At 29.4% G+C, this 15,508-nt stretch overlaps 1 protein-coding gene across 3 annotated transcripts in view; it reads left to right on the forward strand.

The window, feature by feature from the left end:
* Nucleotides 1–15,508, forward strand: part of LOC145268234 (uncharacterized) — a 150,057-nt gene that overhangs the window by 69,315 nt on the left and 65,234 nt on the right. For all 3 annotated transcript variants that reach the window (XM_080123556.1, XM_080123558.1, XM_080123557.1), the window contains exon 3: nt 14,446–14,563. In XM_080123556.1, the coding sequence (XP_079979682.1) occupies nt 14,446–14,563 (118 nt within the window). The remainder of the gene's footprint in view (nt 1–14,445; nt 14,564–15,508) is intronic.

The raw sequence follows: 15,508 nt of genomic DNA on the forward strand, positions 1-15,508 counted from the left end.
TTTACAATGATATATTTTATATTAATTAATTTAACAATGATATATTTTATACTAATTAATTTAACAATGATATATTTTATATTAATTAATTTAACAATGATATATTTTATCCCAATTAATGTAACAGGGATATATTTCATGCTAATTTATGTAACAATGATATATTGTATATTAATTATTTAACAATGATATATTTTATACTAATTAATTTAACAATGATATATGTTATACTAATTGATTTAACAATTATATATTTTATATTAATGAATATAACAATTATATATTTTATACTAATTAATTTAACAATGATATATTTTATATTAATTTAACAATGATATATTTTATACTAATTAATTTAACAGTGATTTATTTCATCTTAATTAATTTAACGATGATATATTTTATATTAATTATTTAACAATGATATATTTTATACTAATTAATTTAACAATGATATATATTATACTAATTAATTTTACAATGATATATTTTATACTAATTAATTTAAAAATTATATATGTTATACTAATTAATTTAACAATGATGATGATCTTTCTTAGAACTGCACGCCTGTGGAACTCTGTTCCATCTGCCTGTTTTCCACCTGACTACAACTTGGATGTCTTGAAGTCCAACGTTAACAGATTCCCAATGAACCGCCCCCTTAAGTAAACACTTCATCAAATCTCCACACTAACGTAATGTACTTGCAATATCTTTTATCCCTGAGTGGTTTCCGGGCATGATAAGTGGTGACCACTTTGTAAAAAAAAAAAAAGAAATTTTATTTTAATCATTTAACAATGATATATTTTATACTAATTAATTTAAAAATAATATATATTTTATACTTATTAATTTAACAATGATATATTTTATATTAATTAGCAATGATATATTTATATTAATTAATCTAACAATGATATATATACTAATTAATTTAACGGTGATTTATTTTATATTAATTAATTTAACAGTGATATATTTTATATCAATTAATTTAACAATGATATATTTCATACTAATTAATTTAACAATGATATATTTTATACTAATTAATTTAAGAATGATATATTTATATTAATTATTTAACAATGATATATTTTATACTAATTAATTTAACAAGGATATATTTTATATCAATTAATTTAACAATGATATATTTTATACTAATTAATTTAACAATAATATATTTTATATTAATTAATTTAACAATGATATATTTTATACTAATTAATTTAACAATGATATATTTTATATTAATTAATTAACAATAATATAGTTTATATTAGTTAATTTTCCAATGATATATTTTATACTAATTAATTTAACAATAGTATATTTTGTATTAATTAATTTAACAATGATATATTTCATACTAATTAATTCAACAATGATATATTTTATCCCAATTAATGTAACAGGGATATATTTCATGCTAATTTATGTAACAATGATATATTTTATATTAATTATTTAACAATGATATATTTTATATTAATTATTTAACAATGATATATTTTATACTAATTAATTTAACAATGATATTTTTATACTAATTAATTTAAGAATAATATATTTTATATTAATTTAACTATGATATATTTTATAGTAATTAATTTAACAGTTATTTATTTTATATTAATTAATTTTATAATGATATATTTTATACTAATTAATTTAAAATTATATATGTTATATTAATTAATTTAACAATGATGATGATGATCTTTCTTAGAACTGCACGCCTGTGGGACTCTGTTCTATCTGCCTGCTTCCCACCTGACTACAACTTGGATGTCTTGAAGTCCAACATTAACAAATTCCTAATGGACCGCCCCCACTTCATCAAATCTCCACACTAACGTAATGTACTTGCAATAGCTTTTATCCCTGAGTGGCTTCCGGGCCTTGATAAGTCGTGACCACTGTGTAAAAAAAAAGAAATTTTATATTAATTATTTAACAATGATATATTTTATACTAATTAATTTAATAATAATATATACTTTATACGAATTAATTTAACAATGATATATTTTATATTAATTAACAATGATATATTTATATTAATTAATTTAACAATGATATATTTTATACTAATTAATTTAATAGTGATTTATTTTATATTCATTAATTTAACAGTGATATATTTTATATTAATGAATTTAACAATGATATATTTTATACTAATTAATTTAACAATGATATGTTTTATATTAATTAATTTAACAATGATATATTTTATATTAATTAATTTAACAATGATATATTTTATACTAATTAATTTAACAATGATATATTTTATACTAATTAATTTAACAATGATATATTTTATACTAATTAATTTAATAGTGATTTATTTTATATTAATTAATTTAACAGTGATATGTTTTATATTAATTAATTTAACAATGATGTGTTTTATATTAATTAATTTAACAATGATATTTTTTATATTAATTAATTTAACAATGATATATTTTATATTAATTAATTTAACAATGATTTGTTTTATATTAATTAATTTAACAATCATATGTTTTATACTAATTAATTTAACAGTGATATATTTTATATTAATTAATTTAACAATGATATGTTTTATATTAATTAATTTAACAATGATATGTTTTATATTAATTAATTTAACAATGATATATTTTATATTAATTAATTTAACAATGATATATTTTATACTAATTAATTACACAGTGATTTATTTTGGATTAATTAATTTAACGATGATACATTTTATATTAATTAATTAAACAATGATATATTTTATGCTAATTAATTTAACAATGATATATTTTATACTAATTAATTTAACAATGATATATTTTCTATTAATTATTTAACTATGATATATTTTATACTAATTAATTTAACAATGATGTATTTTATTTTAATTAATTTAACAATGGTATATTTTATACTAATTAATTTAACAGTGATTTATTTTATAATAATTTAATTTTGTAATGATATATTTTATATTAATTAATTTAACAATGATATATTTTATACTAATTAATTTAACAATGATATATGTTATATTAATTAATTTAACAATGATATATTTTATACTAATTAATTTAACAATGATGATGATCTTTCTTAGAACTGCATTAGTATAATTAATTTAACAATGATATATTTTATATTAATTAACAATGATATATTTTATACTAAAGTTTGATCAGGAACATCAACATGGCCAAGATAAAAAAAAAAGCAGAAATAATTTACATGTTCTTAAAACACTGTCTTGTTTGAAAAGTGATTATTATTTTATGTTAAATGTATATGCAAAACTGATTTTTATTGTTTTATTTAATTTTTCGAAACAGTTTTTCAGGCTGTTTACATGTAATCACATAAAAACATGGAAACTACCATGGGGCGGGGGGGAGGTAATTTGAGGTTGGGTAATTAGCACAAGGTGTAGAGCTCTAATGATATCTTATATTCTTTCACAATAAAAGAGTATAATTGCAAATTGGCAATAAAAAAAATGAATAACATTTATGATTGTAAAAAAAAAAAATAAATATAAAATATTTTCTTTTAATTTTTAAAAATTAAGTTTTCTCATTGCTGAGCTTTTTGGCCTGTGTTTGAATTATTTTGGTGGGCTTTTATCTGGTGAGCTACTCCCCTCCCCCTTCACAAAGATGAAGGTCTAATTTTTTGGTGAACATCTCGAATAAAAATAGAACAATATAAGCAATTATTTAAGAATTTAGAATGGAGATCTGTTTCACTTGTAAATTTAATATAGAATGAATTCACATTTCTGACGTATTCTAGCATTTTACAGTAGTTAACAAAAAATTATTTTGCTTTATTTATTTGGGAGGGGGAGTATTTTTAAGTGATTGCACATAGTTTTACGACTTTGCCAGTTTGACTTTAGCAGTAAAAATAAAATTTAGTTAACATCCCTAACAAGTAAAAATGGCCCGGAAGTGATGATAATTTTATGTGAAATTCATATACAAAACTGATTTTCCATTTTAAATGCTAAAATGACATTTTTTATTTCTGTCAAAATTTTCAAGATGTTCGCACATAATCGCCTAAAAAAGTAGAATCTGATGGGAAGGAAAATTTGACTTTAATCTGCAGTTCATTTCTTCATTTTATTACTATAATTTATATGTATTTACTATAATTACTATAATTATATGTATTTTGATTTTCTTTTTACAGTAAACCAAATCGATGTGCTACATATCTGTTATATTGACAGAAACAATAGCCAACCAAATCTTTATAATTAGGATAAAATATGAACATTTTTAATAGATAAAAGGTACAAAATAGTTCAAGGATCCCATTCCATTTAAATATAATTTTGTCAATTAATGACAAAACATAAGGAGGGGGCTTTGTTAACATTATTATTTAAAAAGTCATTCAATATAGGGATGGGGGTTCTGTTACCTATTCTATTCTAAACAGTCTTTATATTTTGCATTCCAATCATCAACTATTTTCAATTATTTATGAAAGAATTATAATATTTATTTAGAAATTAATTCTTAACATAGAGAGAGGGTTTTGTTTCTTGTCTTTTTAATTTGCTTTGTTAACTATTCTGTTTCTAGTCTGTTTAATTTGTATTCCAATCGTCAATATATTATATAATAGAAGTTCCAAAATTAAAGTCTCATATTTTTATTAGTTCAAAAAGTTGAAGAGCTACATAGACAGAAGTGGTACAATAAGAACGAATGACCTTTGTGCTCCTGAATTTAATTATTTTTTTTACATAGTCACCACCATTCTCAATGCACTTTGGCCAGGAATAACACACCTCTACTTCTAACACATCTATTACAGGTGTTGCTTTCTTAGAACTTTACACCATCAATATCTGCAACAGAGAGATGAAACTTTCATGTCATGAATACATAAGTTCAGTCATATTGTTAAATTGACAGAAGCAATAACCAACCAAATCTGTATAAACAGAATAAAATATGAACATTTTTGCTAGATAAAAGGTACAGAATAGTTAAAAAGAAAAAAGAAAAAAAGAAGCTTCTGACCCTCATGTTAAGAATGGTTTTCCAAATAGTAACATTGTTATTTAGAAACTCATTCCTAACATAGAGAGGAGGTTTTATAAACTATTCTGTTCTTACACTGCCTTATTTTGCATACCAACCGTTGAGTATTTTCATATTTACAAAAAAAAAAAAAATACAAATAACATTTTGTCAATTAATGACAAACTAATGCAGCTGGTCATTGTTTTTAAAGAGAAATAAATCTGTAGTTGTCTTATAATTTTCAATCAATTACTAGGAAAACGCCGGAGAAAGAATATTTAGAAAGATCTACTTGTGTAATATAAACTACTCCCGTAAGTGTATTTTTTACGTTTGTAAAATATATGTAGACATTATACAGAATTTTTACAGTAATTCGAAAATTAAAACAAAAAAAAAAAAAATCTCAAATTAAATATTTAGAAATTTAAAAAGAATCAGAATTTTGAATTGTATTGGAATTGGGAATTTAGACGAGAATCGGTAATTGTATTGGAATTGGGGAAAATTCTGGAATCATTTCATCACTTATTACGATCAATGGTTACTTATATGAAAGAAGTTCCAGTCTTTTCAGGAAAATTCTGGGGGAGGGGGTCTCTATGCAGACTAACCCACCACCAAATTGACAAACATTATACATTTTCACAAGTATCTAAAAAGTACATTCATTAGACTTCTCTCGAAATCCATCAAAAGTCATGACTAATAGTTGCTTACATTTATTCAAGTAGTAGTGGTCGCAAGGGAGATAACTTGTGTGTTCACTAGTTTTGATTTCTTAAGTTTCAGGTATAATAATGAAGGAATTGGGTTCAACTCATGCTATCCTTGTTCAAATGATAGTGATTGCAAGGAGTATTAACTCATGCCTTATTTGTTTAATTTTCGTTTTTATTCCATAAACCAGGGATTTGGGAGTGGGACAGGATGAATGGCTGCTTGTTTTTTTTTTTTTTTTTTTTTTTTTTCAAATAGCTTCCAATGAAAATTTTGAATTATGGCAAAGAATAAAGAATTTACAAAATATTTGCCAGACAGCAAAGACGAAATGTCAGAGCAAATAATACTTGTGAAAAGGTTTTTGTTGAGATATTAATGATTCTTGTTCTTCGTTCAAGAACAATTAGATGTTTGTGTCACTTTTGTTGGGAAGGACAGATGCCATTTTGGAGAGGAAAGATGGGAAGCATAAATGGCTGCCTCGGGAAATTTCCCTGACTATTGTCTTGGGAAACCTGTTTTTTTAAACAATTTTTCATGAATCCGAAAAACTATGATGATGATGGTGATCTGTGCGTAAGCATCTTCCTGTTCATCTACTGTCAAATAGATGACTACAAAGGGCGAATGAAATGAGAAACTGTGGATGGATGGAATGAAGGATGTATTGAATGCAAATATCTCATAATCTGAAAGTTATCAGTTCAATCCCTCTACAGAACAGGAAATTTTAATTTTCTCTTTAATCATGTGTGATACTATCGACATTCGCCGCCCTTAAATGTTAGAAATAAAAAAAAAAGAGAAAATAAGTTTATCAGCAAAACAAAGGTATAGGAAGTTGTTCACCAAGGCATACACTAGAAAGCTGAAATAGGATTGTTAATCAAGGTGTGTTGGTAATTAGGACATAAGATTAGTATAGTTAAAGTTAGTTTACGGAGTGTTTTAAGAATGGCAGTGAGTTTTGAAACGGTTTACAGACATCTTTGAGTTTGCAACGGTTGAGGACAGTTATGAGTTGAGGAGAATTGCAAGTTTGATGTAGTTGATGGCAGGTTGTAGCTTGGACAAGATCGGAAAAGCTTTATGAGGTCGATATGAGGGGATAAATTGATCAACCAACAATAAAGAGGCTTTTACAGACTTTTTCCACAATGGTGTCACACACACACACCAAGAGCCCAGCTGACATCCACCGAATGTGGTTTCTATGTTTTCTTTTCATACTTGTAAACCAGTGTGCACTTCCTCAGCAACTGCCAATGTGAGAGACAATGAGAGAGAAAAAGACCATGGAAACCACATTGGGGTTGGTGGTTAGCAAGCAGGGGAGAGGAGGCATGTGGTTTTATCACATGCATCCCCAAAATAAATTTCATTAAACAAGAAATTTCATGTAAATAATTGATTGTTTGACTGGTAATATGGGTACTGATCCAAAACTTGACCCAAGGCCAGATCAGTATCTTCTGGCAGTTCACGATAAGTAGCTGGAATAGTTGCTGGAAAAGCTAACATGAACATGGTTAGATGATAAATTTAAAACAATGGAAACAAAACTTTAACACAAGAAAAGACTTTCTGTGAGTTGAATTATATGAAAGAATTATTTATTTTTTGTTTTCAGAAATGTTTATGACAAAAATTATTTTCAATGAATGTTTCAGAGGAATAATTTTTTTAAAGTTAATTACATGAGACTGAAGAAAAATCACAGCTACTTTTTTTATGGGAAGTATCTAAGAAGGTTTGTTTCTTTTTTACAAGAAAAGTTTCAATAAAATATTTTTTTCTTTCTTTGGTAACATTTTGTTTATATTACAATGATCACAAACAATTTTCTTTTTCAAGAATATTATCAGATAAGTGATTTTTTTTTTTTTTTCTGTTAATGAAAAATTCATATACTGATGCATCAATGCATCAGCTTTTTCCGGCTGCTTACTATAAACTATCATAAGATGCTGATTCGATCTTAGATCAGGTTGTGGGTTAGTACCTAAATATGTGATGTATTTTAATTTTTCAGTGATTTGTTTACAAATATATTTCTTTCCAATAAGATTAGTATATATCATGTATTATATTATATTGCAGATAAGTATAGTATATATGCTATGCATTATGGATTTGTTTGAAAATGTAATACTATCCTCTGATACATAAACACACCACAAGCAATGTACACATGCACATATATAACATAGTATACGACTTTAGTCATTTAGAGATCGATATTCATAAAAAAATGTGTTATTTACTGACAATTTATTCACCGAGGAAGCCTTTTCATGAAAAATCATTATGTTGTATATCATTATAATGCATGTTTTTGAGATGGGTAGAAACAGTTGGTTGCAAATAAAACTATTTCTGATAGGTATATTAAATGTTGCTCCCTGAATAGTTTAGGTCTTACATGTTAAATTAAAAGCTCTAGTCATACACTGTTGAGCTACAGAAACCTTTTTATTAATGAAAAATATGTTGTTGTTGTTGTTGTTGTTGTTGTTGATGATGATGATGATGATGATGATGATGATGATGATGATGATGATGATGATGATGATGATGATGATGATGATGATGATGATGATGATGATGATGATGATGATGATGATGATGATGATGATGATGATGATGATGAATACAAAAATTTTAAATAATTTTCCTTAATCCATGGATTTTCAATAAATGGATCATCTCATCAGAGGAAATGTTTTTTAGCAAAATAATATTAGGAAGTCATAAATTTTCTATTTAGCACATGAGCTTTTGTGTTTGTTTTTCTCTGTTTTGTTTGAGTTTTTTTATTTAATTCATAAAAAACATATCTCAATGTCAACATATAATTAATAATTATTTTTCGCAAACGGTAATTATTCTTTCTTTACTTTTTTGTACTTCATTCTTACTCCTCTTTTCATGTTGCCTTCACATAGCCATCCATTTCATACAAATTGACTCACACACACACACACACACGCACACGCACACACACACACACTATTCCAGTTTAATATTTTTCAGAAGTGAAAGAAGAGCTGTTAACGTTGCCCATTTTTTTTCACACCTTATTTTCCAACTTTGCCTCAAGCCTTCGGGTTTGATCTTTCCTACTTACCTACCAAAACTTTTTTTATTACCCCCCCCCCCCGATACAAACACCCAGGCAACGATTTTTTATTATTCTTTTGTTTATTCTTGTTATTGACCCAAAAGCACACGCACCTCTAAACACCTGGGCAATGCCGGGTACCCCCACTAGTAATATATAGGAGTATTACATAATAAAAAAAAGTTACAGAAATATTTTTAATGATGAAATAGATATTATCCGAAAATATATTCCAGTAGTAGTACTAATTAGCAGAAATGATCAATGTTTGAAAAATAAAATCAAGCTGGACCATTTGATGTTTTTATGGGCACCCTTGATTCAGTTATGGCTGATGCAATGAGAGCATGCCACCTCTATGGATTAAATAAAAGATTCCATCTTAAATTCATACAGATACCCAAACTTGACAGAAATCATCATAGGAGCAACTGGGCTTACAAAAAAGAACTTTAAAAAGCACTTAGCAAGTATACCCTGTGAACCAAGTGCAAGTGAAATACAAATGATTGCACTGAAAGGGACGGCTAGAATCCTAAAAAGATCTCTTCGTTGGACTCACTAAAATAGAGGTAAATGTCAGACATCTGGTTGGATGCCCCCCCCCCAGAAGAAAAAGATGAAGAAAAATGAAAAAAAAAGACAGAAAGATTCTCAAATTCAGCAAGATAAAATTGGAGAAGGACAGAAATTACATTAGCCGAAATGTTGTGCGAATAACATTCAAGATGAGAACAGTATTCTGAATAATCCGCACAGTATAAATTATTCATGTTCGTCTCAAAAAGTTCAGAAATGTTATTGATGATATTTACTATTGCTGTAGTTGTAAGCAACCTTTTAATTTTGCTATAATAACATTGTGCAACAAATTTCAAATGAAAAAAAAAAACTACATACCACATAAGACCGAAATCTGACCTTTTTTTCTTTAGATTAGACATCATGTACAGTAAATCATTTTTTATTATTATCGGTTATGAATGAACAAACACAGAATTATCATGTGTCTGCTTAACCCTTCTGTGTTGAGTGTCATCCAACAGTAATCTGTCAACATGCCAGAGTCCCATTTTTCTTTAAAACTTTTCTCCATTACTGAAATATTCTGATGGAATCTGAAATCATATTTATCACTCGCATCACTAAGATTCTCTGTAAAATTCTTGAAAATGATAATTTTGAAAAAAAAAAAAAAAAAAAAACTGTACCTAATTTTACAAAAGGTTAGAAATAGATTTTCCATGTAATTGTATGCCTGCAAATGAGCACAGACTTCTTTACTTTTTTGAATGTTAAACAGTGTAATTATAAAATATTTTATTACGATTTGCTATTTCTATAAAAAATATAAAAAACAAAAACAAACAAACACTGGAATCTTACAAAGATATAAATGAAAAAAAAAAAATTGAATTCACTAACAGTGAAAACAGAATTGTGAGAAATATTTAATGGAAAACTTTAACGCAATAAAACGGCTAAAGTAAAACAATGACTCGTTTGTTTAAAAAGAAAGTTTCTCCTCTCAAAAACTGTCAAGTCTACTAAAGATAAAATTAGCAGGAAACACTTGTGTTCAAACAAAATATTTTAAAAAGGACAGGAAAGAAAAAAGTGCCTTTTTTATGTTTGTCTACTTAATTTAACCCAATCAGAAAACAATGTAAAATGTTTCAGTAATCTAAGATATAAAGTTATCTTGTCGTACATTTAAACTTTAATATTGTACATTTGATATTGTATATTTCAAATTAGATATTGTATGTTTCAAATGTTCTAGTAATCTAACATATAACATTATCTTATTGGATTTTCAAGCATTTGAAGCAAATTTTGCTCCTTACTAACCAATTTCTATTTGTTATTGTTGTACTATGTTATTGGCAATATGTAGTTACAACAGATGACTCCTACTATGAAACATCTTTGAAAATTAAACCCAGAACTTTTAATGTAGACTACCATGTCTCTTTCTCCAACATCTGAAGTCTACGTTCCAACCTTCCAGGGGTTGAAATCCAATTACAGGAGACCAAACCAGACCTATTCTTTCTGAGCGAAACTGGCATTGGACCAACTGTTTCCCTAGATGAGTTTGTAATTAAAGGATATTCTAATTTGACATCCAAATCTGACCCCCAAGATCGCTATGGGCATGGAATATGTGCCTACATTAGAGATGGCTTTCCATATGGTAGGCACAACTCCAGAGAAGACTCTAAATTGCCCTACATGTGCTTTTGGATTGCACTTGCTCACACGACTGCATTTATATTTGCCCTCTGTCACCCCCATAACAGTGGAGTAACTATTTTTAAGAGCATATCTGAGAAAATTGACCACAATCTGTCTGCTCATCCTTCGGCTAACATTCATGGCTGTGGAGACTTCAATGTTCACAATGCAGAATGGTTCACCTACTCAAACAAAATAGATAATGTGAGAAGGTTCTGTCATGATTTCTTCATTGCTTATGACCTAACTCAGATTGTTCACAAACCCACCTGTGTGCCCCACACTGATGGTCAGTATGCAAGTCTCCTAGACCTTTTTCTTACAACTTGCCCTGAGATATATTCATCTTCTGTTCTGTCCCCACTGGGATCTTTCAACCACTCAGTTGTCTCCATTAAGATAAAAGCAAAATGTAATAAGTTTTCCGACATACCTCTCCATCGTACAGTATATCGATACTCTATGGCTGACTTAGACCTACCTCTGCATTAAAAAGGATGTGTCCTCTATAGTATCAGACCTGATGAAATGGTCAATTGTAGGTATAGACTGCTTCATACCCTCAAAAATGTTCCAACAAAAACCTAACAGCCAGCCATGGTTCTCTCCAGAATGTGCTGTTGCCATTGCGCACAGAAATCACTATTGCCATTGCTTTCAACATAATAGATGTACTGAAACTAAAGCCGTTTTCAGGACTGCCAGCAACCATTGTAAAAGAGTAATAAAAAATGAGAGAGATTTGTATGCTCAGTATATCAAGTTCAAAGTAGCTGAGCAGTGGCTTGGTTCCCACCAATTTTGGCAAATAACAAACAGGGTTCATAATAGAAGTGTGTGCTCTATCTCAACCATCATCAATGGACCTGAGATAATCTCGTTAGTATCGGAGAAAGCCAAACTCTTTGCCAAAAACTTTGCAGCTAATTCTACTCTATGCGATCAGGCCCACCAAACCCCTGTATTTTCTCCTGTGTCTGAAAACACGCTATGCCACATACAAATATCTATGCATGATGTTGCCAAGCTAATCAAAAACCTTGATTCCAGTAAAGCAACTAGCCTTGACGGCATTCCTCAAAAAGCTTCAACCAGAACTAGTTCCCATACTTACAAAGCTGTTTAACGGTTGTTTTAAGGAGAATTGTTTCCCAACACCCTGGAAAACTTCATCAGTATGCTCTCTCAATACAGACTAATCAGTAGAGAAAGAAATCTATGTTAAATAGAGAAGTAGTCAACCACCTCAGCTAAAATAACCTCCTCATTGACATGCAATATGGTTTCTTATCTGCTAGATCTACAGCAGATGTGCTAACAGTTATATCTCATAAGATTAGCGAATCTCTTAACAGAGGCTTCCTTTCTAAGACAATTGCCCTTGACATATCAAAAGCCTTTGATTGGGTATGGCATAAAGGTCTACTCCACAAAATCTCCAGCTACGATATAGCTGGAAATGTTTTCTCAATTATTAAATCATATCTCTCTGATAGGTTCATAAGAGTAGTAGTTGATGGACAGAAATCAGAAGCTCACAGTATTAATATTGAAGTCCCTCAGGGGTCCATCCTGAGCCCAACTCTCTTCCTGATCTATATTAATGATATCCGAAATCACATCTTAAGATCATTCGTAGACATTACCATCTATGGCAACACTTCAAAAGCCATAAATGATCAAATTCTCTCTGATTCTCTCTCCTCTGATTTTGATCACTTGATGTAATGGAGAAAGAGGTGGCTGGGTTATTTTAATGCCTCTAAAACCAAGCTTTTATCTTTATATCCTCAATGCTCTGATCTCCGTTTGGCATCAGTTGAAATGAATGACTCTCGTCTTGGAGAGGCTTCATGATTTGACAAGCTTCTGGGTCTGACTTTTACTTCTGATCTGAAATTGAACATGTACATCAAATCTGTTGCCAAGGCTGCTGAAAAAATGGTGGGATTGTTCTACCGTGCCAGTAAATATGTTCCTTACTGATGCAATTCTTACCTGAATAAGAGCCAAGTATGTCTAAGGACTGGAGTACTGCTGCCACATCTGAGCATGAACTACTAGAAGCACTTATCCTGCCTTGACAGAGTTCAAAATAAACTTCGTAGCCTAGTGGGGGATGCCCTTTTCTCTTCCCTGCAACCTCTTTCTCACAAAAGAGACGTTGCAAGCCTGTCTCTGCTTTATTGTTATTTTCGTGGCAAATGCTCGTCTTATCTCCAATCTATGGTCACCCCTTACCTGACTTTCACAAAAAACACTCATCTAGTTGAAACCACTATCAATAATTTCCCCTACTCTTTATCTGTACCTAAACCTAAATGTAGATAGCATGAACAAAGCATCTTTCTTAGAACTGCACAAGTGTAGATCTCTGTCTTGCTTTCCTGCTTTCCAGCTGACTACAATTTGGTCATCTTCAAGTCCAACATGAATGATGTGATTGATGATGATGCTTCCTATTTATCCTCCAGTGGTCCCCGGGCCTTGATAAGTGATGACTCCTTTGTAAAAAAAAAGTCTAATGTAAACAAATTCTTGTTGAACTGTTCCCTTAAATAATCCAAATTCTACTCAATTTACACCATTAACGATTACTAAACTACCGCCATACATTCATTAATTCTCATCCTCGAGTGGCCTTCAGGCTTTGATAAGTGGTGACTTCCTTGCAAAAACAAAATAAAAATAAATTGGAACACTAAGAGGTGATTGGTATCTACTATAGACAAAGCATCATCAAATTCTATTGGATATATAAAAAATATTGTGTTATTTATATAGCAATAAAAAAATAACACCATAATCAGCATCATCAGTTTAACATCTGCTTCACATGCTGGTATGTGTTGGCCGGCTTTTAGAAATTGACTTCCAAACTTATCTATCTCTCACCAGGTTTTTATTTATTCCTTTTTCTCCCAAATCCAACCTTATCATTTTCCCCTGCATTTTCCTTAATCTTCCCCTACCAACTCACCCTGCTACCTCAACTGTTCTACATCTATTAACCCAAAAACTTTCATCCATTGTTTTAATGCGATCAAACCAGTGAATCCTTTTCTTCTGCACACTTCTCCATGACCTGCCTAGATTTTATCTTGTTTTCTGGTCATCAGACTCGTATTATAAATTTATCAGTGTAACTTCCTTGTTTTTAGTCAGAATTTTAAAAATCAAAATAATTCTTTCTTAGATTATCAAGATGCCATTATTGAGATATTTTAAGCCATTTTAAGTTTTTCATGTGTACTGCTTAATAAATATTGCTGTACTTATGGATTTATTCTTATTTTTTTCCAGAACACTTCATCAGAATGTATCAAAGAAAAAAAAGAGAAAGAGATGTTTATCAAAAAATGTCGTCATCACATTGAGGAATCTAAAGAGGAAAGATCTAAGTCGTTTAGTTTCAAATATGGTAAGTAATGAATAAAATTTTTGGGAAATAACTAACCTTAAAGCAGTCCTTTGATGATACAATTTTTATTTTTTTTTTTACATATATTTAGTGAAATATTGATATTTTACTAATCTACAATAAAACGATTGACATAGTTTAGATATACCACCCTTTTTGTCAATTTTGTGTTTGAAATCTTAGCAATTATTGATCAGAATTTAACAATTGAAGGCTCGTTGAAAAGATAATGACCTAAATTCAATCTACCAAGAAATGTCCTAGATAGTGAAAGACCTGAGCGTAGAACAGCTATTGTTGCGAGAGAGAGAGCTAGGTACAGCATAGACATTGTGACATTGTCTGAACACGCTTGAGTGATGAAGATCAATTGGTGGAAGTGGGTTCGGGATTCACCTTTTTTTGGAAAGGAAAGCCATCGGGGCTGAGGTGAGAAGGTAGGATTGGCTTTGCAGTGCGGTCTGGTTTGTTGAAGAGGATTAAACAGCCAATCTGTGTAAGTGATAGAATTATGATAATGCGCCTCCCTCTTGTACTCAGTAGGTATATGGCGATTTTATCTGAGCATGCCCCTACCATGGGGCATGATGAATACACCATCACAGCGTTTTACCAAGATCTCAGCCATACTATTTCTTCTATTCCTTTATCTGAAAAGATCTTACTCATGGATTATTTAAATGCAAGGGTGGGCAAGGATCATCACACCTGGGACTCTCTCGGCCAGTTTGGTGTGGGCAAGGTCAACAATAATGATCTGCATCTTCTCCATCTATGCACTCAGTTTGACCTTGCTATCTGTAACACTTTCTTAAGCCACAATGATGTCCATAGGTTTACTTGGACCCATCCTCGTTCCAAACAAGTTACTTAATTGATTACATTATTTCCAGGGGAGCAGATTTGCAAGGTTTGTAGTGTGCATGTCATGCATAGAACTGAATG

Source organism: Euprymna scolopes, chromosome 43 (assembly GCF_053919585.1).
Source record: "Euprymna scolopes isolate OS-2025 chromosome 43, ASM5391958v1, whole genome shotgun sequence".
NCBI lineage: Eukaryota > Metazoa > Mollusca > Cephalopoda > Sepiida > Sepiolidae > Euprymna > Euprymna scolopes.